The 26,275-nt window shown below is 27.2% G+C and overlaps 1 protein-coding gene, 1 long non-coding RNA gene and 2 pseudogenes across 3 annotated transcripts; 3 read left to right on the forward strand and 1 right to left on the reverse strand.

Moving 5' to 3' along the window:
* Window positions 1-736: 736 nt before the first annotated feature.
* On the forward strand, window positions 737-4,413 carry LOC101504809 (aquaporin TIP4-1-like; annotated as a pseudogene).
* LOC101504059 (probable glycosyltransferase At5g03795) lies at window positions 2,078-12,155 on the forward strand. Of its 2 annotated transcripts, none has more exons than XM_027334071.2 (5): window positions 2,078-2,218; window positions 8,948-9,695; window positions 9,939-10,069; window positions 10,421-10,769; window positions 11,212-12,155. In XM_027334071.2, the coding sequence occupies exons 2-5, from the start codon at window positions 9,000-9,002 to the stop codon at window positions 11,872-11,874; spliced, it is 1,839 nt and encodes a 612-aa protein (XP_027189872.1). In that variant the 5' UTR covers window positions 2,078-2,218; window positions 8,948-8,999; the 3' UTR covers window positions 11,875-12,155. The 2 variants fall into 2 exon arrangements, with proteins under 2 accessions (XP_027189872.1, XP_004498469.1); XM_004498412.4 differs by lacking the exon at window positions 2,078-2,218 and adding an exon at window positions 7,808-8,406.
* On the reverse strand, window positions 11,625-13,445 carry LOC113786333 (uncharacterized). The gene is made up of 3 exons (XR_003472613.2): window positions 13,359-13,445; window positions 12,766-12,927; window positions 11,625-12,651 (listed from the first exon to the last, which is right to left on the reverse strand). It is a non-coding gene; the product is annotated as an uncharacterized lncRNA (long non-coding RNA).
* A 3,627-nt stretch (window positions 13,446-17,072) lies between these two features.
* Window positions 17,073-19,449, forward strand: LOC101503732 (uncharacterized; annotated as a pseudogene).
* Window positions 19,450-26,275: the final 6,826 nt, after the last annotated feature.

Consider the following 26,275-nt stretch of genomic DNA (forward strand, 5'->3'; position numbering starts at 1 on the left):
TTTTATTTAAAAAAAATCTAAATTACATTTATTTCACTATTATCTCCAAATTTATAATATATGTCCTTTCAAGTTATTACATTTTACTATATATTAGTAGTCAATAAATAATATCTACAGTTTTGTAAAATTGTTAGACTTCCTCATTTATTTATTATTATTATTTTTAGTCTGTAATTAGAAAAACCTTAAATAATAATCATTTAGAAACGGAGAGTATATTAAATGATTTTTTTTTTCTATCTTATATAATTGTAGGTGTTAAGTCTAATTGATTAATTATTTTCTCTCATTAATATTTACATTTTTAATTATATCCAATTGGAGTTAAAAAATTAAAGGTTAATATATGTAATTTTAGTCACATACTCCATAAAATATATATGGTCAACATATTGTTTTTCAATTTTCTCCGTTGAAACTAATTTTATTCAAGATATAATTAGACATTAAATATAAACATTTTTCTTTATTTAAATTCGACGTTGACACGTTGTAATTATTTTAATTTAACTTAATTAATTAATATGTAATCTTTTGATTAGTTTCGTCCAAAAGTGAGGTGTTATGGATATGCCAATACAAAAATTATTCTATCATATATATCAAAATAATTGGACGTTAAATAATAAATACAAGTATAACGTACCTTTCACTTACGAAAAAGTTGACACAATAATATAATATACCTTTGTTTGCCTTTATAAATTGAATCTTAATTTGTTTGATTCATGTTGTAGTATTGAGTGTTTGAAGCACTTATTTGATCGTTGGTTGCAAATTGCAATAATAATAAGAAGATATGGTCAAAATTTCATTAGGAAGAATCAAAGAGGCCACTCAGCCAGATTGCATTCAAGCTCTAATTGTTGAATTCATTACCACTTTTCTATTTATCTTTGCTGGTGTTGCTTCTGCAATCACTGCCGGTATATACCTTTCTATCTTCTTACTCTATACCACTTTTTTATTTTCCGTAGATATAACAATAAAGAAACTCTATCGCAACTTCAAATTTTCGACATAATATTTAATTTAATAATATTAATATTTATTATATATATTATACCTAATGAATAATTTATTTTTATTATATTATTATTACGATAAAAACATTATTTTACATTTGAACTTAATTATTCTCCTACTATGAATATCATGAATTTATCATCTATTACTAAGAATGAGAATATGTCAGACCGACCGATAGGAGTCTACGGCGTAGCCTACGTCATACCCATGTCAGGATTTTTTTTAAAATAGATATGGTCAAAACTTTAAAAAAAATCTATTTAGTTAAAAAGATCAAGCTACAAACCACATAATAAATCTTTTAGACCTATTAGGCCGACCTATTTAAATAAATATAAATAATATTTTTTTTTACTACATTAATTACTATATTAAATTTTTTTTTTTTTTTGTTATATATTTATCTTTTAGTAATTTACGCATATTAACCTCATTTAATTTTTGACATATTTAAATATATTATTATAAAATATAATTTAAGTATAATGTATATAAAGTCATATTCTTCAAAAGGTGATGTTAAATATCAAAATAAAACTTAATTTTATTGACATACTAACTCGTTAATTTATTTAATGATTTGTTTGATTACTTTTTCAAAAATATTAAAATAAAATAGGCTTTTAATTAGTAGGCTAACATGTCATATCAGACTTCTATCAAGGTCAACTCAGACCTAAAAAGCAAGTATATGACAAACCACGTATTTTGAATTTTTTGACAGGTCAGACTTATGTCTTAACAAAGTCTAATTCGGCTCAACCAATTCATACTCCTATCCACTACTGACTTTTCAAATTTATATCACAATATTAATTTTCTTTTTATATTAGACATAACTTATATTTACAAAATTGATTTTTAAAATAAAAGATGGTGTATAGAAATTTCATTTGTGACTTTATCATTATTATCTTTATTCTAGGGGGAGATTAAATTTTTTTTTCTTCCAATACTAGAAAAGCTAAGTGGAGATGCATTAGTGGGATTGTTTTTTGTGGCTATAGCACAGACTCTTGTGGTGGCTGTAATGATCGGCGCCGGTGGCCACTTTAACCCCGCCGTGACTCTAGGTCTCCTTGTCGGTGGCCACATCACTATGGTCCGTTCCATTTTATATTGGATTGATCAATTAATAGCATCAGCATCAGCTTGTTATCTTCTTCATTATCTCTCTGGTGGATTGGTAAGTTTCTAGAATCTCCATTTATTTCTCAAATATAACTCACTTAAATTAATTGTATAATTATTTTGGTTGGGACATGTTGGAAAAATCAAACAACGTGAAAACTTCGAATCTGAAGAAAAATTATAATTGTTGTCTAATGACAATTAAATAGAGACATTAGAATTTTTTTTATAAGATAGATTTCTCTCGAACAATCTCATGGTCCCCAATACACTTATACTTTATAGAGAAAATAACTTAACTATATTCACAACAATCTAAGAAAATAATCAAATGCAAAGTTAAAGTGTTTTTGACTTGTGCAATTTAAAATGAAGAACTCTAATTCTAAACAATGTAAAACTACTCAACATGTATTATTTCAATCAACTCTAATTGAATGTTGTATATGATTGTTAAGGATTGGCGTGCCAATATAATTTGGATTTTTTTTTTGTCATTTCTTTGACCTCATTAGGTTTAAAACAAATCATATAATCAATCCAATGTATTTTTTTGGTGGGTTCAAATGTGAGTAATTAAGTTTCACGATAAATGTGAATGAGATAAATGTTTGACATATAAAGAATTTGAACTATATACCAAATGTCTTAGGATTTTTGGTGGAGATGTAGTGTCAAATTAAAGTCTCTTGTGGTCTTGGACAATAAGTGGTATCAGAGTTTAGTTCAACTTGGTTAGGGAGCGGAAATAGATTCTAGTGCATTTGATCCTTATATGGAAAGTCTTCTTGACAGTGTAGTCAAGATGTGTGTCTTGTTGGTAATAACATCAATGATGCAAGTATATGACGTGAAAGACATACACTTGAATGTATTTGACTTAGTGGGGAAGCGAAAGTGAATTCTATTGTATTTTATCCTTGTATTAAAATTATTGCTGATGGTGTAGTCAGGAGGTGTTCCCTGTTGGTAATAATGGTGATGATGCTTAGTATATGATGTAAGACTCTCACACTCAAGGGGAAGATTGTTGGGTTCAAGAGTGAGTGGTTAATACCTACGTCAACTATGAATACGCTAAATGTTAAATATATAAGAGAAGTGACACATGTACCTAATGTCTTAAGCTTTTAGGTGGATATATGATATCAAAGTCTCCTTTGTTCGTAGAACGTTTGACCCGTTATTGCTCTCGTGCCCCGGATTCTCCAACATTTTTATGTATTTTCAAGCTTCTATGCAAAATCATATGATTATTTATGGATTAATTTATCATTTTAATTTATTTTTTTACCTGGACTTTCAATTATTCAATTCATAATTAAATTTTTAGGTTCAATATATTTTTAGTCCATATAAAATTTCAATCTTTGTAAGTTTTTTTAACTTTAAATTTTTTTAGTCCATATAAAATTTCAATCTTTCAACTTTAATTTTTTTTAAAGATTCTTTACAAGTACGTTTAGAACATTATAAAGGGAAAAAAAAAACTCTTTTACGAGATTTATAATTTTTTAATCTAAGATAAATAAATATAATTTTTTAAATAGAAAATACTCGAAATAAAAGTAACAAAAATATAAACTTAAAAGATAGATTTTGAACTACTTTTTATTGAGAAGGATAATTGAAAAAAAAAACCATTTTTTGTCTTTTATTATTGGAAAAATAATGAAAAATATGATTTTGTACAATTGCATCTTGCATGTTCTACAGACAACTCCAGCTCAAACACTTGCAAGTGGAGTAGGGTACACACAAGGAGTAGTTTGTGGGATTGTGTTGACATTCTCTTTGTTATTCACTGTTTATGCAACCATGGTTGATCCAAAGAAGGGAGTACGTCATGGGCTTGGCCCAACTTTAGTTGGGTTTGTGGTAGGGGCTAACATTCTAGCTGGGGCTTTCTCTGGTGCTTCAATAAACCCAGCAAGATCTTTTGGGCCTGCTTTGGTTAGTGGAAATTGGACTAATCATTGGGTTTATTGGGTTGGGCCACTTATTGGTGGTGGGTTTGCTGGTTTTATTTATGAAAATTTCTTCATTTAGAACTCATGCCCCTCTAGTTGTAGATGAAGAAAGTTACTAAGTTAGGTTTTTCCTTGGGAACTTGCATAAAATTTAGGTTATATTCTGATTTAATATGAACATATATATGGTTATGTTTGACACAGCCAAAATGTATCATGTTATTTGTGTTTGGGAGTGATGAAAAATAAAATAATGAAATCTAGTAGTATATTTTTCTGATGATAGAAGAATTCTAGTATTGTTGTATGAAGAGTGAGATTAGCTTCATACAACTTTCATTACATTTAATTTTTGAATTATTTAATTTGTATACAAAAATAATTTTTGTACACATGCATTGATTCATTTAAATCATATCAAGGAGATATTTGTAGAGATATTTTGAGACTTAACTTAAAAAAATATATATAATGGTGTGATTTGATTGAATGAGTACATAAAAAAAAATGACACTTTATTTTTTTACTATAAATAAAACGATAAAAAAATTCGCACATAATGTCGAGGTCTTGGATTTAAATTTTTTATCCAATCTAACAAAATCTGCATTTGTTGAGCTAAATATTACGGATAAAAGATTACACCATTAGTGTATAGATCACATAGATTAAAACATTATAAATTAATTACAACATGATCCTCAAAAATATTAGTATGTTTAAGATTTTAAAAAATTGATTTAGACTTTATATTTTTAAAAATGATTTTTGTATGACCTTACTTAAAAATAGTTGAAGTTTTTAAACTTATTTTGTTACCAATTAAAAAAAGTAATATTAATATTCAATAACTTAGATATTTATTATTGGGGATTTTAACAATATCCTAACAATATTTTTAAACTTATAATTGGGCATAAGTATTTTATTTTACAAAATCCTAATAGGCTAAAAATATATTTAATTCATATAAAAATATATTGATAAACCAAAAAAATAAATCAATTGATAGAACCTAGCACCACCCTTATTTTTCTTGCTCTTAGCACTCTTTTCTTTTTCATTGACAGGAGATTTGAGAGCGGTGGTTTAAGGTCAACTCTTAATATGAAATCATTCTCTAACTTTATTTATTTATTTAAATAAATGATTTTCATATATATATTTAATGTTTTCCTCATTTTTGTTTGTGGTTTAGTCGTTCAAATGTGACATTGTTTTGTTTGTCGTCATGGTGTTGTGTTTGGTGCACCAAATCATATAATAAACTAATTTAGATGACTATTTTATTTTGTCTCTTTAATTAAAAACTTTATATAGAGTATGAGTCGAGTTAAAAGTCTGCAATATACAATAAGAATAATAATTCATTAAGTTTCCCTAATAAAATATAAAAAATTGAAATCTAATAAAATAAAAAATATATAATTTTTTTGGTCTATATAACTTAATATTAAACTTAAATATAAAATATTAATAATTAACTTAAAAAAATTCAATGATGTTATTACAAGTGTAATTTTGTCATTTTATTTAATCTAATAAATTACTATTTAAAATGTTAAAAACATATAACTTAACTGAAATTTTTGACATAAATATAATTTGTTTGTATAGGTAGTTTTGTCATTTGGAGATAATGTATATCATACCTTTATTTATTTTAGCTAATAAATAAAATAGAATGATTTGGTTACTCATGGTTTTTATAAAAATTTGAAATTTTATTTATTTATTTATTAGTTTCAATGAATTGTTTTAATTAGAATTATTTTATTACTTTTTAGTATTTTTTGTTAATTTATTATATTAAAAAATATTACAAATTAATTTGAAAAAAAATACTATGTATTTAGGTCACAATGATAATTTTGTTATTAAAATATAATATATATTATGTCATATGAAGACGAAATGTATATCAAATATATAATAAAATAAAATAAAATATTTTATTTATTATTATATGCATATTAAACACGTAATAAAATAGTATTTATCATATCAATATCAACGTTTACCATATTTTATATCATATCATATTTATCTCATATTATGTGCGTCAAATAGATCCTCAATACTTTCAATTCAATAGTATTTTTTGAATAAAGTAAAATAATTAATAGTCGGAGAGGTCATATTACATTAGATCTTAGACGTGGTTATATTATATGTAAACAACCATTTTAATCTTTGATTATACATGTTGCTTACTCTTAGTCTTCAATTTAATTAAAAATTTAAATTATTCATTAATTTATTTAAATCTCACATAGTCATTAACTATGTGACTAATTTTGTTTTTTCCTTAATTTTTCTTTTTAATTGCAAAATTGAATGCAACTTATCGTTGCAAAAATCGGGGATGATAGCAACATTAAAGTGACTATAATGTATATATCTATTCATTAAAGAATATCTTATAGATAAAGTGTCAATTTCTATATCTCTTTTATTTGATCAAAATTAAAAACACATTTGATAGTCGGAGCAACGGGAGAAGAGAAGAAGTTGAATATATATATATATATATATATATATATATATAACATGTTTAAATTTAATATTTGTTTAGTCATTCAATATGATAAGTTAATTTTATTTTATTTTGTTTATTACAATGATAGTTTTATTATTTTAATATAGATATATCTCATATCTTATTTAGTTTACGTAAAATATTTAATAAAATATAATATGTTATCATTGTACCACAAAATAATACTATGTATAGTTTTTTATCATATAATGTTAAACACATATGCTAAAATCTAGTCGCTTCATTATATTCTTATTTAAATTTAATAAAAAACAAATATGCTTATCTAAATCTCTTATCTTACTTGTTTCTATCATATTTTAACCATCAAACATGGCCTAACAATATATTCAAAATTCTATGCATGTGTTTTTGTTTGTATTTTATTTTTTAAAATTATATTTTTATAGATTTTAAATTTTAGAAATAGATGGAATGTGACTAAACTTGATTGAGTCTAGTAATGATATGTGGGATATAAAATTATTCTAATTTATTTATTTTTTATATCAAAACTATTTTAATTTATTTTGTTGAAGAAAAACCATGTTTTAACCTTTTTTTTATTTGAGTAAAAAAAAGCTTTTTTATTATACTAAAAACCATGTTTTAACTTTTAAATATGAAGTATTGACTACTCTGTTTTTTATTTTTGACTCAGTATTCACTATTTTTCTTTTGACTCAGTATTCACTACTCTTTAACAAAAATTAATCTTTTTTCTTAAAAAAAAAAGACTAATCTTCTCAAAGAATATACGTAAATTAATTTTAAAAAATATTACCATATAGAAGAAAAATGAAGTTTAATAAAAAAAAATAAAGAATTCAAGCAAGACAAACTTCAAAATTTAAGGTTAGACATTATATCAATTTGCGAATAAAAAAACCCAATCACTAAAAATATCAAAATCATTTGCCTAAAAAAAGTTATCAAAATTCTTAAAAAAAATATCCAAATTGAATGTCATGTTAAATTACCAAATATACATATATATTAAATTCTTAACTAAAATTTATATATATATATACCAACCACATATAGAATATAGCAGAAGACGTTATAGTAAATTAAAATTGTAATTTCAACTTGAAGAGATATCTACAATTTGATATTTAAAGTCCTACAGGTAGAATTATATTGTGAATTTGGTTAATCTAAAATCTTTAGTCAATTTGCAATAAATTTCTTCTATACCAACCATCCGTTTACTTTTACTTTTCCTTGTCAAGCAAAATTAAATTTGCTGACGGCTCTCATGTTGTGGTGTCATTCATAAGCCTAATGTGTTATTATTACATGTCATAACGAGAAACCTTCATCTATGCCACATTCATTGAAAATACTTTATACTATACTATAAATAAATATTGTCACATTATTACTCTTTGTTCATGTTGTTGGAGAGCTAAACACTAACAGTGAACGGAACCACGTTGAAGGAGCTTCCAATTTTGGAATTAGTGTCACAATTTTTAAGCGTTACTAATAACTTCGTTTTATTTTTTATTTTTTTCTTTTCAATATTAAATAATTCTACAAGCTACCCAAGTTATTGTTTTTTTCTGAAACTGCATGCATAAGAAAGACAGAAGAAAAAGAACAAATCTTGGAACCTTTTTGTTAATGAACTTCACAAGTTAACTCATCTTGGTGGAATCTTTTTTCTTCTCGTGTGTATCGCACAAGATTCTTAGAGTTGTTTTTTCGGTGCTAAAGTTCATAATTTTCAAGGTGTTTTCTCTTTTCTTTTTTATATCTTTTTTTTTCCTACCCTTGTCTTGATTTTTTTTTTTTTTTATTGATGATTTTCATTCTTTTGTTTTGTATGGTAAATGGGGTGTCATAAAAATTGAGCCTTTCTTGTTGCATGTCACTGTTAAGGAATGGTTTATTGTTTGGTTAATGGCAAGTCACATTTTGGTGGATATTTGTTGTGTGATTTCTATGAGTTTCTTTCATCTTCTTGTTTTTTGTTCTGTTTTTTCAATCTTTACTTTATCTTTATTTCTAAAGCCAATTACATTGGAGTTTCGTTTCAATTTTCAAGTGCACCATTTTCATAATTCTCAAGAAACAACAAGTATATAACAGTAAAAAAAATGAATGTTTTTTCAATTTTTTGGTTTGGTTAGTCTTTATGCTTTTATCAATTTTTCTATATACTTTCAATTGGGTCTATTTGAGGACTGAAAATCTCAAAATTTTGAATAGTTTTTTTAACTTAAAATAGCAACAATATTTGATTCTCTTTCTGTTTTTTTTTATAATGCAGAGTTGCTATGTTCATTCTTGTCAATTGATAGTAATTGAAGAATTTTAGCAAAATGGGTGGAGATTATTTGTCCATGTTTCAGCTAGAAACAAAGAGATTTCTATGGTTTATTGGCATTACTTTTTCTGTAATCTTAGCTCTTCAGTATCTTGAGCTTCCATATGGCAATGTTCTACTCTCTCTATTCTCTTCTGACAAAATACCAACATCACAAAGCACTATATCTCAAACCATTGTTACCAATGTCACAATTTTCAATGAATCAAACTCTACTGATGCAACTAAGGATACTATGCCAATAATTGGTTTTGTCTTGGAACCAGAATGGCCACAAAACAAATCTGAAAAATTTCATGAATCAGGTAATGATGAAACTAATATACATCAGGAAGAACAAAACATTACACCATTGTCAACACATGAACATAAATCTGGAAGACTAGATCCATATTCTCCTTCTCCTGAGAATGCACCTACGAATTTAGCACCGCCTTTTGGTTTTAAAACAAATGTGAGTCCAAATATAACAACTGCAATGTTATCAAATGATGATAACATAGCTAACTCGATAAAGAAAGAGAGTTTTAGGCCATCACAAAATGGTGGCAATATACAAGGGAAGAGTTCTTCTATCAGCAGCAATGTGCCTAAGGAGAATCAAGAATCTCATACACAAATTCCAGAAGTTACAACAATATCTGAAATGAACAAGTTATTGTTTCAAAGCCATGCTTCATATCGTTCTATGGTATGTGATGTAATTGTGAATTTTCGGTTTTGTTATAAATTATATTGACTATGAGATTTTAGGCATGTGTGGATTGTTATAAATAGTTTGACTTTATTTTATCTTTTATTATAGAAATAGTTTTTACATAAACACTTAACACTTATATGATAAGTGTTTATGTTATAAATGCTTAATTAATTTGTTTATCCAAACATGTTTGGTCTTCTAAAATTCAAGTGTGTTTATTTTTTGTTTCTTTAGAAGCCAAGGTGGTTTTCAGATGTTGATCAAGAGTTACTACAAGCAAGATCAGAGATTGAAAATGCACCAATTGTAAAAAATAATCAAAATCTTTATGGTCCCATTTATCATAATGTTTCAATGTTCAAGAGGTATTGCTCAAAATCTATCTACTAGAAGGATAATTTAATTTTTTTTTCTGATATTTCACTATTATGAATATGTAATAACATTCTTACTAATTCTTCAGCACAATGAAATATATTAATAATGATTTTTAAAATGATGTATCTAGATGCAATATCGACACTTCATATTGAAGGTGTGTCGTGTGTCCGACGCGACACCGATACATGTTTACATTCAATTACTTCTATTTTGATAATTATTATTGATATCAATGCGTCAGTATCAGTGTCTATGTTAGTGCTTCATAAATGATTATTGGTGGTGCAGAATTCACATCTCAACTTCTAATATCAGTGTAACCGTCAAATTTTTAGGAGCTATGAATTAATGGAAGAGAACCTCAAAGTGTATATATACAGAGAAGGAGCTAGACCGATACTGCATTCACCATTTCTCACAGGAATCTATGCTTCTGAAGGGTGGTTCATGAAGCTAATGGAAGCTAATAAAAGATTTGTAACAAAAAATCCAAAAAAGGCCCACCTGTTTTACTTGCCTTTCAGTTCTAGGATGCTAGAGGAAGTCTTGTATGTAAAGGATTCACATAGCCACAAGAACCTGATTCAATATCTACATGCTTATGTAGACCTGATCGCGGGGAGATATTCATTCTGGAACCGAACCGGAGGGGCTGATCATTTTCTTGTTGGTTGCCATGATTGGGTAATGACTTCTTCTCGTTGTCTATTTGTTGGAAATCTATTATGATCACAATGAGAAGATGTCCAAACCTTTATATTGTGGTCAGAAGGTCGTAATTGTGGTAGCAAACCGCAAATTTAAAACCATTGTGAAATCTAAGGTTTTAAATTGCAATAGCAGTTTCACTCACATTGCATTCCTTGATATTGTACGAAAAAAATGCGGCCAATGTGGATACAGCTGCAGTCGTGATACCGTTGCAGTTGAGGATGCGTGGCCGTAGTTGCAATTGGGACACAATTTAAAACAATTGGGACTCTTAGCTGTTAGTAAAGTTATTAAAAGTTTGACATTTCACATTTAAATTGAAATGCCATCACTTTTGTGGTATTGAAACAAAATCATGTGTATTTCGTATAGCATTATTTAATTTTCTGATACAAGATACCTCTCCTCTATGCAGGCTCCATCTGAAACAAAGTTGCACCTGGCGAACTGCATAAGGTCCCTCTGCAACGCTGATGTAAAAGAAGGATTTGTCTTCGGTAAAGACGCATCTCTTCCAGAAACATATGTCCGCAACGCTCAAAATCCAACTAGGGATCTTGGAGGCAATTCAGGTTCAAAGAGGACAACATTGGCCTTCTTTGCAGGGAGCATGCATGGTTATTTGAGGCCAATACTTTTGCAGCACTGGGAGAATAAAGATCCCGACATGAAAATCTTTGGAAAACTGCCGAAGTCTAAGGGAAACAGTAACTACATTCAGTACATGAAGAGCAGCAAGTACTGCATTTGTGCAAAAGGGTATGAAGTGAATAGTCCAAGAGTTGTGGAAGCCATTTTCTATGAATGTGTTCCAGTTATTATATCTGACAATTTTGTGCCACCCTTTTTTGAGGTTTTGGATTGGGAATCCTTTGCTGTTTTTGTTTTGGAGAAGGATATTCCAAATTTGAAAAATATACTACTTTCTATTCCAGAAAAGAGGTATCTTAGATTGCTGATGAGGGTCAAAAAGGTTCAACAGCATTTCCTTTGGCACAAGAACCCTGTCAAGTATGATATATTTCATATGATCCTTCATTCTATTTGGTACAATAGAGTCTTCTCTGCCACTAGCTAGATATATACTACTTGGAGATATTGGAGATAGGGTAGGAGTAGGTTGTATATTTTTTTCTTTTGAGTTGCTTAGCTGAGATAATTTGGTCACTAATTAAAATATTGATAAGGTCGACTATAGTATAGGTTTGGAGGTTTGGTATTGATAAAAAAATTGTCTATATTTTTCATGTGCTGTCTAATTAGTTGATATTTTCCTTCCTTTGAATACTTTTGCTTGGTGTGCTTCTTAAATTTGTAACATATAAAAGGAATACGATGCCTTCCTTAATTTGTTTTGCATTAGTTTTTCAAACTTGGATCATTTAAGTGGCTTGACTAATATCAATTTTAATACTTTGTCGATCTACCATTAAACCTTCTTCAACCATAATCAAGTTTTCTCCATCTTACTAGCTCCCAAATATATGCAATAATGTCAACAAATCTAACATAAACTATTGAATACTACTCAAGAGAAGCTAGCGATTCCTTTCTCCCTAATTGAAGATATCTTAATGAACATGACTCTCCAATCTTTATCTATAAACTTTTCCAATGCATTATTGTATATTTTACTTGGAATATCTTCCATGGAGTCGAGTAATTCCATGCATTCATAAACTTAATAAGAATCTATATTTGAACTAGTAGCTTGATAAGTTTGTGATTTATATAGATCTGCCTTAGCTTTATATGCTACCTGTCTTTGCACTCATTAACTCGGTCCAATCGTTAAAAGCTGCGTTCAATGTTTCCTATGATGTCGGTCTCGGATAGCGGCACGGAACGTCCAACCCTGAAAATCGAATAGCAGAAATCATTATATAAGCTAAACATAAAATAAAAACAGTAGACAAAATACTAAAGAATAGCACAAATAAAATACACGAAAATAAAAGGGTAGTCATACTTCATAATCTCAGCCATATAGGAAACATTAGTACTTTGCTTTTTCTCCATAGCCTTCTTGAGTTTGAGTATTACATCAACCGGTGTTTTCCTACAAGGAGCTACCTTCTCCCCTTATCTCCATCTGATGCAATTTTGCTCTCGTAATATCTCCGTTTGAAACCTTTTCACAAAAATCACAAGTAACGATCTTTTTGTCATTAATATCCTCCAAAGAATTCAACTGTCAAGCCATGTCAAGGTTTTCACCAGTAAGTTTAAACAAGGATTTGTTGTTGGTTGTTAGTGTTGCAGATTGAAGATGTCATTCTTCTAACAAAACCAGTAAATTCAACACAAATTTTTAAAAAATAAAATAGAAAATATTTTCATAAAGTAATCGAGTACTAGATCGTGTTGTGGCATTGTTCTTCACTCTCTCGATTTGTCATACAATAACACAGTGCTAAATGCATCGATTTGTCTAAATTAATAGAAAGCGAAAACGGTTGAACTGAGAGAAGGTAACTTCGGTACGAAGAATCGAAAATGGAAAATCTAGCTATGAGAGGCACATTTTTTACAGTGCAGATTGAAGAAATAGCATATACAAACCTGTCATCTTCTTCTAGGCGCGAACACATCGAAAGTGAACCAGAGCAGCGTAAATGCAAAAGTCTAACCACTCGCAAATCATTTAATATTATTATTTTTAATACATTATTCAGTTAATTCAAAATATTTAATCTAAATAATAAAATATTTGATATTAAAAATTCACGATTTAGTAAATTTAATTTATGTTTTATATTAAATTAAAAAATTAATTATAGATTATATTTCTTAATATTTACGAAAATAAATTTTTATTTATTTATAATAATTATTAATGTTGAGACAAAATCTAACTCAAATGGTTTTAATAATAATAAAATTAATTAAAAGATTATAATTGAGGTTAATGATTAATCTTTTCTTTTGAGTGTATTCATAAAAGAAAACAAGTTATTATTCAGTAAAGCAAAAAGAAAAAAATTCTTAGTTAAATCTAGAGGATGAAAAATGCTGAAGATGACCTTGCGAGTTGATGAATATTCAAATCTGCAGAATACTCATCCTCGCTGAAATGAATTGTTTTATTAATTAAACAAAGGCAAAATAGTATTAAAGAATAAAGTGTTTGATTCATTAAACAAAGAAAAAACTTTATTAAAGAATGAATAAAGAAAAACTTTTGAAGAAAATGAGTAAGATGGCAAAAGAAAGGTACGAGAAAGGATTACACTAGGATGGGTCTATGGTCAACACCTTTGAAAAGCAACCAATCATATTATGTGCAAAGACTACAAGCAGACCTATAGATCACTCTTGTGTGAATTAAAAAATAATATAAAGTCAATCTTCAAAAAGGCAACAACAAACAAGGCAAAAGTGAAAGTCATCACACGTCTTAAAGAAAGAAAAGAGAAAAGGACTTCACATGTCCCAAGTTTCCAGAAAATCTGCAACCTCGTACTTGAGGATGGACTGCATTTGTCCAAGGACAGCTGGATGGCAGTTTCATAATTATAAGAAAAGACCTTGGGCTTTTTGAAATGATTTTCCAACGGTCATAAAAAGCTTGGCATATGAAGTGAACATCATAAGACTTCTATAAATGGCAGCAAGCTCTTCTTCATCAAACATACAACACATTGCATTAAAAAGATCAAGGATCTCAAAGCTTTCAAGAAGCAACATCCATCCTCTCTTCATACTTTCTACAATCCTACATTAGATCTTTGTAAATCCTTTGAGAAAGTATTAAAAATCAATCACTCTCATATCACATTGTAATTTCCACGTGAGATACACTTGGAAATATTTGAAACCTGATTGTAAGCTTGGTGAAGCTAAATAATACACAATTTGTAATCATCCTCTGTGAAAGGTTGATCTGTTTGAACATTAGTAAAATCTCACAAGAGTGTGAGGACTGAACGTAGCCTTCTTTGGGTGAACCAGTATAAAAACTGTGTGTCATTGTCATATTTTTCTCTCACTCTTTAGCTTAGCTCAAATCTAAAAGTTTGAAAAACCCATCATCGGGCTTGCCATCCTCTGCGAGAGGATAGTTTTAAAAAACACTTGAAAATTATTTTTGACAGCAAAATCCCTATTCAACCACCCTTCTAGTGATATTTAGCTACATCAATTAAATGGAGTATATCTTTAAATTTATATTAAAGTGATCTTTTGGTCTCTTAGAAAAAATAATACAGAACAAATTAGTCATTGAAAAAAAATGTCAAACTTGACTTGAACATATATTTATTATATCCAAATAAAACAATATTTAAAAAATATTGTTCACTAATATAAACTTTATTTTATTAGTATTAAAAAAATATTTATATTCAAATAAAGTTTATATTAATAAAAAATAATTTTTTTTTTTTTTTTTTTATATATATTTTACAAAAATAAATTAAAACAATTTAGTCTATAAACTATAATTTGTCATTAAATTGTATGAAGATTGATACTTGTATCGTTAAATCATTAACATGGATAGTGAACGTCCTATGTGACCTTTATCAAAAACATAAATGACACTTTAGTCTTTCATTTGAAAATCAATTAAAAAAGAAAAAAAAAAGGAAATGATGAACATGAGAGTTGAAACTCATAAACGAATATTTTTTTTTTGACCAAATTGTCATAAAAAAGTCGTTGCATGATCTAAGTGTTTCATTATTTTTGTTGACAATACACGTGGACCATTATATGACATGTCATAATTCAGTCATAGTTTGAAAATGAATAAAAAAAATTGATTAGAAAAAGTAAATAAGAGAAATGACCGACATGTCCCGTTTTATTTTTGCCAAGGACTAAAAAGGTCGGTGTTTGTCAAGGACTAATATGTCCCACACGCTTCTTGTGAGGGACCAAAATGTCTATCTACTCTTAAATTTAAGGAGTTTAAATTTTAGATAAACTACAATTTTAGTCTCTAAAAATATAAAATATTGTCATTTTGATTATGACTTAGTAAAACATCCAAATTAATCCTGAAATCATCAAAATATCATTTTAATCTATGACGTTATAATAATCATGAACTATTTTGAAAATAAGTTGTATTATTTAGAGATTTTTATGATAAAAAATTTATCTTTTAATGACTATTTTGATAATTTGATGATTAATTTGAATTTTTGATTGAGTCAAATATTAAAGTAACGCCTTATACTTTAATTAAAAGACTAAAATAGTCAGTCACCCTTTAATTTTTATATAAGATGAATTTTATTTTTATTTTTATTTTTTTATATTTTTCTTTTTTATGTTTATGTCTCCAGTAACACTTATCATTAATCTGTTTTGACGATTATTATTCATTGAAAATGTAAAAACATATTGACAAATTAAATCAAAATTCAAAATAGTAAATCAACCTTTTAATCTTTCAAATTAATTTTAAACAATTTAATTATTTAAATTTATAAATAGTAATTTAGTTATTTAGTTTAAAACAAATTAGTCTCGGTCAACAAAAATAGTAGTCAATAATTTATTATTAAAAAGGAATATTATTAAATTGTAAAATAAATGTATCAAAAGGAGTATCAACAAAAGACAATCTAATACATAAAATTGATAAATAGGTTTCACATAAAATAAAATTGATAGTAGTTACTTGTAAGGGTGTTAAAAGGTACTCTCTTTAATCACTATTATAAATAAAAAAGTTGTCTCAAATTTTGTTTATTATCATAAACAAAAATTAACTACTTTAAATCATTTAATGTTATTATGACACAATACACTCTTCATTTAATTAAACTGATAGATAAATATTTGACATTAGAAAAAAAATTAATAAATTTAATTTGTATTTTATATGAATTATAAAAAATTAATTACACTTAATTACATTTCTTAATAATATCTGTGATAATTTATTTTATTTTATTTTATAATAATGACGAGAGAGAGCGTTGAAAGCATTTATCATGGATACTCAAATTTTACATGTTTCTCCCTTTTGTTTCATGCAAACAAAAAATTCTAACTATTCTTAACCGTTACAACCACTATATTATAGATGTAGTTTGTATTTATGTCCTCACTATGCTAATGTTTATGGCGGGTAGAATGTATAAATGTGTTTGACCATCCTCTCTTTTTAGAATGAAATCCAAATTCATTTCACAAGGGCATAAATGTCTTTCTAGATCGGCTTCAATCTCATGTTTAGAATATGGCAGTTAATAACTGAAAAAAAAAAAGAAAAATTAATAATTAAAGTTCAATCAGATCTAGTTTATACCATATAATTGGTTTATGGTTACATAGACCAGAAACAGTGTCATGATGATCAAATCAAATGCTAAAGATGGATCTTCCAAGAGAAAGGTTCAAGCTGATTCAAAGATGAGATCCATCACAACTGTAAAAAAATCTGAGGTATCAATCAATCCTCAAAATTGATAATTAAAAATTGTAATTTTGGGTCTAGGGTCATTTTATTGGGTTGAATTATTAAAGGGTATATTCAATTGGTGGAGTTATTAATTGATTTAATATGTGGGGTTCTCAATTTATTTATTATGTGAGCTTGTGAATTTATAAGTGGAGTTTTCACTGATTGCTGGAAATTATAGTGATTGTGTTACTTTGTCACGATGTGATATAAATTGGAGAAATTTGTGACATAATTTTGTTAATTATTCTTTTTAATACATGTGATTGTTTAGAATTAGGTTAGGTTTATATTATAGTCTTCAAATCGCAGCCACATCAATAAGATTATTTTTATGATTTTCCTACTGTGCATTACAATTGCAATTACGTCTTCATTATAAATTTGTGAGTTGTGACGCAACCACGATCACAACCGTAATAGTCATTTAAAATTTGTAATTTGTATTTGATTTCTTTCACATGAATTCATATGAACCTATTTGTTTATGTTAATTTTAAGAAGAAAGTTATAAGTTACAAAAAATCATATGAAGAGTAATGGCTGAACAACATTTAATTTAATTTAAGTATAATTACTCTTAATTTAATTTAGATAACGATTTTGTCATTTTTTTTATTTTTTTATTTCAGTATTTTATGTTATAAAATAATTGTGATGTTACTCTTTAAATGGATTTCTGTTAAACCAAAATTAAAAATCTCTCAGTTTTGTTTTCTTCTCTTTTGCAATTGCAAAAGTTTTGTCTGTTCTTCTCATTTCCCACCCATGAAAACTCATTTCAACGATAAGAAGACAAAATCGAAGAACACACTCTCGTAATCAAACTTGAAGAAATCGTAAACCCACATTGACATGAGAAAAAATGTAATGTGTTTTATTGATTCTGAAAGGTAATCATAAACCCACACCGTCAGAATCAAATTTGAAGAATTTCTACAACTCCAAAATTTTCTTCCTCAGATCGGATCCTATTTTGTCACTGTGCACATCACAGGTTTCAGACTATAAGCACAACTTGGAAGCTCAAGAATTCCATTAAAAACGACAGTTGTAGGACTGTGAATTTGACTCATTTGAACATGAAATTATTTAAAAACATAAAATATTAAAAAAAAAATCGTTAATTATACCTTTCATTTATCATTACTTTTTTTTTTTATCATTATTTATTCTCTATTTATTCATATACCTTTGTATGGTTAGTGATTTATATTTTCGTGAAATTTCGTCAATACCGCTTCGTAACGTCTAACATTGCTCTAATTTTAATAAAGTTCTCACACCATGGGCAATGGGCCATATGTGATTTTATTTTTAAAAATATATCAATATCAATTTCAATTACAATTACAATAGCGGTGTAACTAAATGTGTTTAATTTTGTACAATTAATTGAAGGTTAAATCTAAAACGACACCATCCTCTTCAAAAACAACAAAGATAAGTACTAGCACAAAAGTGAGAGAGAAGAAAGTTTATACTCTACCTGGGCAGAAACATGATCCTCCAGAACAGGTATGCAGTTGATTTTTCAATTAATTTCACATTTGAGATTCTTATGGCAACTTTATTGACAGAAAGAGCCCTTGAGGATTTTCTATGAGTCATTATCAAAACAAATACCAACAAGTGAAATGGCAGAATTTTGGTAAGTTTCCTTTCAATTTGACCTATTATTTTCACTGTTTAAAATAATGATCCCTAACATCACAAATATATTTCAATATGTAGGTTAATGGAACATGGGATGCTGTCTCCAGAGAAAGCCAAGAGAGCATTTGAGAAGAAACAGAGGAAACAAAAGGAGCTTAGGATAGGAAATCCTGTGAAGCCATCTAATCCACCCACTAAAACTGAAACTTCACATAAGCAACAACCATCTACAAATGGAGACATAAAAGCCAAGAAAATCATTGTTGAGAGTGATCAAGAATAAGATGATATATGATTATTTCATTTTTTTTAAGTCCTAGACTATAAGAAAAACCATTGTTGTATTTAAATTTTCATCGTAATTACTCAAGAAAAATGATTAAGTGTGTGTTTGGAAATACGGTGGTTCATCCATTCTAGCGTTCTTAATGCAGTTTTTACTGTGAAAATTAGAAACTCCAACGTAGATTTTCATTTTCACCGCAAAAACAATGACGAAAAAGTGAAGAGTAAATTAGTTGTAACAAATAGACATGTTAGAATTCATTATGTTATTAATTTTTGTTCTTTTCAATTTTTATAGATTTTACTACCGCCGTTCTTTATTATAAGTTGTCATTGCATTTTTTACATATGTTTAAAAAATTCATTCGTGAATTTAATGTATTAATTTTATGAGTAGATGTTTCTAAAATATCTTTAAAATATAAATGTATTTAATTTGATTTTTCATTTTTTAAAATAAACTTTTTGTATTAATAAGATATATGTTTGAAAAAAGAATAGACATAATAATTTGAAATGATGATTATATTTAAGGATATATTATTTTTCAATGGAGACTTATAATTAAGGACATATGAAGTATTTTATAACCAAATATAATTAGGTTATTTGACTCTTCAATATGACTTTGGAGTATTTCCACAACTCCATATCTTTGGCACGACTACGAGACAAGTCATTAGTCAAGCTGGTTTAAAGTATTTTTGGATTTTTATTGTTTGAGTTTATCTATTGACATAAATTTTTGTTAGATTGTTTAGAAGAGCTGACGAAAACAACTTATGACAAGTCAATGAGTAGTTTTTAATTTATTTTCACAAACTCTCTATTAGAGGTGAGAATATACCAAACCAAACTAAGCTTTGAAATGTCTGAGTCTGACATAAAGCCTATCATAGATTTTTTCCGGTTTGACATGACCTTTTTTAAAAGTCTGGTCTGACCTGAAAGTCTATTTCACATTAAAGTATTTAAATAGTATATTTTATATTTGTTTAAATAGACTAAAGTAGACCTTTATATATATATAAGAAAAATCAATAAAATAATAAACATAAGGAAAACTAATAAAATTATACCTTTTTTTTTACTCAATAAATACTAAGTTACTAACAAATAACAAAATATATATATATATATATATATATATATATGCATTTGTTTAATTATTTATTTTTTGAATTGTAAATAGAGTTTAAATGAACAAGAAGGTTTCTAGGAAAAAACATCAATATATGAGTGTTTATACAAATTAGTATCTGGAAAATAACATCAATATATCACAACGTTTTCTTAATTGAATATTGTTGTCACGTGGTTAACATATTATACCACTTTTATCTTTAAAATAACACCTACAATAACAATATTATTAAAACGCTTTAAAAGACGATATTAATAATGATGTTACCAATGACATCACTTTTATTTTATGAGATTACATAAACAATATGTTTAGAATATGAGTATAATGAACATATACAGTTGGCTTAACAGTTATACAAACCATCGATTAATAATTATTTTATAAAAGAGTAATGGTAGTGCACTCTTAGTTTACACTTACAAGTAACATGAGCTATTGATTTTATAGCTTTTAATATATTAAAAAATGATAATTATGAGATAAAATGATAAAATTTATAGTAGCCTTCTGTGTCAATATAAAATTGGTTGACATTTACTGTGCACCACTTATTTTCTTATTTATAGTGGTGATTACAATAATGTAATGATATGGTAAAATTAATGATTTTTATTGAGTGTAAAATTAATTTACTTTAATTTTTTTTTCTTTTAGAAAATAGAAACCTAATATGTTTTTCTTTAAAAAATTAGTTTATTTAGAATACCCACACTTCAACATTTTAGAATAAAAATATGATGTTGTATAAATTCAAATTCTTTTAAATGTCATGTTAATTATAAAAAAAAAAACTTAATTTTTATTAATATATTAAATTACTAATCTATTAAAAAGTATATCTAAATACTTATTTTAAATATCAATATGAACTGGACTTTTCACTACAAGAAAACATTTGTATACTTACGAAAAAATTACCTACGGATGTTAGTACGCGAGTAAATTAGTATTTTTCTACGGAAAAACCTTGTGTATTGCTTAAAAAATAATTTGTTTTTTTTAATTAATTTCGACGATTATTCAGTAGGTAACATTTAAAAAGTCCGTGGGTAAAGAAGAAAAAAAAGCGCAACCCACTTAAATTTTGCGAGATTTATTCGTGTTATTTTTACTATAAACTACATTTTACATCGCTTGTGTTTAAAGCGCTGTAAAAGGGTTGCGTACATAATTTCTTTTTTTTAGAAAATTTTTGTGTTGAGTTTTATAAAAAAAGATTAGGTCAGAATAGATTTTTTTATGAGTCTGATTTTATTAAACAGATCAGGTTAGAATAGACTTTAAGTAGGTTAGGTCATAGACTCCGGACAGACGATCTAGTATATTACCACCCTTACTCTCTATGATAGTTTATAAAAACAACTTAGGTTAATGTAAATTATTTGACTTTATTTTTCTTTATTTGTTATAGAAATAAAATATACATAAGAACTGATATGACAAATATGTATAATCAAAGTGTTTAATTATATTGTTTAAGCAAACATAGTACTACTTCAAGCTCACGCTCATCCCCATTTTCAAATGTGTATGTTACGAGAACCAAACCTTAACACTATTTGTTTTAAAGGAACGAAGATGGAAAAAAGTGAGGGGGGCGGGGGAGGAGGAGGGGGAAAGATGATGGAAATATGGACTTTCCTTTGTTTGGAACAACAACAAAAGGCAAAAGAAAGAAAATGAGAGTTAGGCCCCACATAGAGATGTTTTCCTCGCAAATATGAACGGAAAATGGGGAAGAATTACTAGAAGACTTCTAACTTTGGATCTATGGATGCAATGGTTGTTTAATAACTTAACATGTCTTCGCTCTATCAAAAATGATGGTTGACCGAATAATTTGGTGGTCGCTCTCGATTGCACGTGGTTGGATGGAAATGACAAGGTCTTATGCAACGCTTCTATGATTGTGGGAGAAATGATTTTGAAATATAATTAGGTTATTTGACTTTACAATATGACTTCAAAGTTTTTCTATACCCTCGTATCTTTAAGTTGACTATGACAAGTCCTTGGTCAACGAGGTTTATAGTGTTTTTTGAATTGAATTATTTGAATTTATATATTGACATAAGATCTTGTAAGATTTTTTAGAATAATTTATAGAAACAACTTATGACAAGTCGTCGGTTAGTTTTTAGTTCATTTTCATAATAGCTCATGAAAATAACTTATAATTTAACCAAAATGATTTGACTTTATTTTCTTTCTTTGTTACAGAAATAACATATACATAAACACTTATATTATAAATACATATATTAATGCTTAATTAGATTGTTTGATCAAACAAAGTCGTACTTAAAGTTTATGTTCATCACCATTTTCAAACGCGTGTTTTATAAGAATCGAACTTTAACATTGTATTTGTCTTTTAAGAAAATAAGATGGAAAGAAAGTGAAGGGAAGGAAAGATGATAGAAAAAAATGAATTTTCCTTTGTTTGGAAAACCAACAAAAGGCATAGGAAAAAAAGTGATAGTTGGACCCACATAGAGATGTTTTCCTTGCCATTATGTCCGGAAAGTGGGAAGAAATTACTAGAAGTCTTCTAACTTTGGATTTATGGATTCATGTAGTGAGCACATGGTTGCTTAATAACTTAACATGTCATCACTCTATCAAGGAAAATGGTTGGCTAATTACTTTTTTGCCCGCTCTTGATTGCATGTGATTGACTATGAATGACAAGGTATCCCACAATGCTTCTATGATTATGAGCGAAACGATTTTGAAAATCTTTAATCAAAAAATGACAATTGTTAGGTATTTGACCATTAAGAATACTCATGTCATGGGTTCTTCAACTATTTCTGTAATTATGGTCATTAGTTTGTTTCCTCCTAATAGTGGAGACTAAAGCTTAATGGATATGGTGCATTAATTCATTATGGGTCATTGTTGCATGTGAAGGTATGGTTTGTGATCATAATGGTGGTTTTGTTTTTTGGTTTGTTTTCTCTCTTGGTGCTTGCACAATTACTATGGTTGAGTTATATGATACCTTCAAAAGGATAAAATTGTTTTTTTTTTGCGGTTTGCTAAGTTTGATTCTAAGTTAATTTTGTATGGTTGGAATGTGAGACACCATTATTTCATATTGGTTTGTCAGATTCTTGGACTTCTAAGTTAATTGGATCAATATTCTATTTCTTATGTCTTGCTCGATGTTAATCAAGTGACATGTGTTTTTGTTAATTTTGGGTTACATTTGCTTAGTACAGATACAACGTTCGATGTTGTTCTTGATTTTGCTTCTTTCACCATGTTGACTTATATGAGTGTCGTTGCCTTTTCTAAGGGTCTTGAGTTTTTCTTCTTTTTTTTGTTGTTGGGGGCCTACTTCATTTTCCTCATGAAAAAGAAAAGACAAAAAGACCATAGTTCTTAGATATGGATATTTTTGGCACTCAATAAATACACATGTGTTTTTCTTGATATTTTTACTTCTACGAAGCAACTAAAAGTAATATCACTTTCTATTCACTTGTTTTTTTTCTTTAACAATTTTTTGTCTTGGTACTTTTCATCTAACTTTCTTTTATAATGCAAGGTTGTTTTAGTTTGGACCAATTCAAGGTTTGGTCCACGTTGGAGAAATAAGAATTACTCGTTTATGGAGGTTTCTATCAATATCAAAGTAGTGCTATTTGGTACGAATGATTTACACATGAAAGGAAAGAAGACATAAAAATAAGGATTTGGATCAATGAACAATTAACTGACCATACATGGGAGAGTAAGTAGTTATAATTTGTAAGTGTTAAATGTTGCCACATATTATTCTTCTCCTTTTTGAAAACATCCATCCAAACCATCAACGTTTCTCATTTGATATTCATGAAAAATAATATGGGTAAACCACTATTTTCGTCTCTGAAAGTGTAAGACATTGTCATTTTGGTATTTGACTTAGCTATAACTTCAGATTAGTGAATGATCAAATTAATCATTGAAAGATACAACTTTCTACCATAAAAGTATATGGAATATACTACTTAGTATTAAAATAGTATGTGACCATTATGACATCATGGACTAAATCGACTGACGTTTTGATTATTCAATGAGTAATTTGAATTTTTAACTAAGTCAGATACTAAAGTGACAACGTTCTACACTTTCAAGAACTAAAATGATGGTTTACCCAAAATAATATAAACTCCTCGTAACTTTTTAAATTTCTAAAAATATATAATCAGGGTCATATTAAATATTTTTGAGGCCTTATTATAATCTTAAAAATTGAGCCTCTAATAAAAAAAAATTGTAATTTTAATAATTAAAAATATTGGTAAAATTTTTCTAATCTTTATACACATATTAATCTAGATGATACAAGAAGACTCTACGCATACCAATCGACATTATGTATGTTATTTGGTTAGGTTAATTTATGTAACAAGAAAAGATGTACGGATAACATATCACCTTCACATATTAGAGTCAAATATATATTTCACCAGCGATAACACAACAACCATAATTCTACTCCTAAAATATACCGATTATAAAATTTGAAATTACAGCCATATACGTCACGATATTTGTATTAATTAACATATTTATTAACATTTTTGTCATGTAACGTCTAGTCGGAATTCATCACACCCGATTAGTATATATCAAATCACACAAAACACAATTTTCCAATATAATTTGGTTTTCACAAACTTGTCATAATTAATAATTATTTATTTTTTAATTTTTTTAATATAAATATTTTTTTCTTACAAAATTTAACTAATTCGATACATTCAATCATATTCATATGTAAAGGTAATTTTACATATGAACTATGAGAGTTTTCAATCATACTCATCACAACTGATTATCATATATCAAACATTCATTATCCTACATAATTTGATTTTTACACACTTGTCATAATTAATAATTATTTATTTTTCAACTTATTTAAACATAATATTTTTTATTATAAAATTTAACTATTTTCATATATTCAATCATATTCATATATAAAAGTAATATAATGTATAAACTTTTAGAGTAGTCAAAATATAAAATATTAAATAGATGAAGATAAAAGACAAATATAAAATTTTAAAATAATCATAGTACAAAAAATTAACTATATTATACAAATTTTCAAAGTTAAGTATATTATTAAAAAAGAAATTGGGATATGTTAGTCTATATAAGTTGTAATTAATATCAATGATCAACTTGTTTAGGGATTATTTTCCTGCCTTAACTTCATTTCTCACCGATTAGCCATCAAAATAGTCATTATGATTTGTTTTAGTAACTGTGATTGTATTTTAAATCTTAAGATTAAATTATAAAATATTTTTCAATTAATTTTAATCTCTATATAACTTTGGTTGCATTATGGAGACATAATCATTTTATTTTAATTATGTAAAAAATATTTAATTTCAAATTGATCTCCCATAACATTATAACTTCAATTTAATATCAGATGAACTAGAATTTGATGTGAGATTGTCTTCATAGAAGTGTTTAATGAGTGAGTAGTAAATAGGAAATAGGAATGGTAAATCAACTTACAATTTGCCTAATCATTTGTCACGTGGCTGATGTGTTTTGAAATTACCTTAATCTAACATCTTTTAGCTCTTAATCTAACATTTTTTAACTACACTTATTTCTATTTTTTAAATTGGTCTAGTGTTTATGTATTTTTTTTGCGACCACCGAACATATAAATATCTAAATCTAGATTTTATTTTATTCAAAATCAATGTTTATTACTAATGGGGTTTAAATGATATTCGTGTATCAATTGATTTTATTTTTTTTATATAAATTGAATATGTAACTCTTGGGTCGGATAGAACAAGGAAAAAAAATCAACCATGTTGGATTTTGATCCTTTGATTCATAATTTTGACATAATTCACAATTCAACAATATTCATACTTAATATGATAAATCTAATATTTCAATTGAGCAAAATTTCAGGAACACCAATTCAATCCTACACACTTGTAT

Source organism: Cicer arietinum, chromosome 4 (assembly GCF_000331145.2).
Source record: "Cicer arietinum cultivar CDC Frontier isolate Library 1 chromosome 4, Cicar.CDCFrontier_v2.0, whole genome shotgun sequence".
NCBI classification, from domain to species: Eukaryota; Viridiplantae; Streptophyta; class Magnoliopsida; order Fabales; family Fabaceae; genus Cicer; species Cicer arietinum.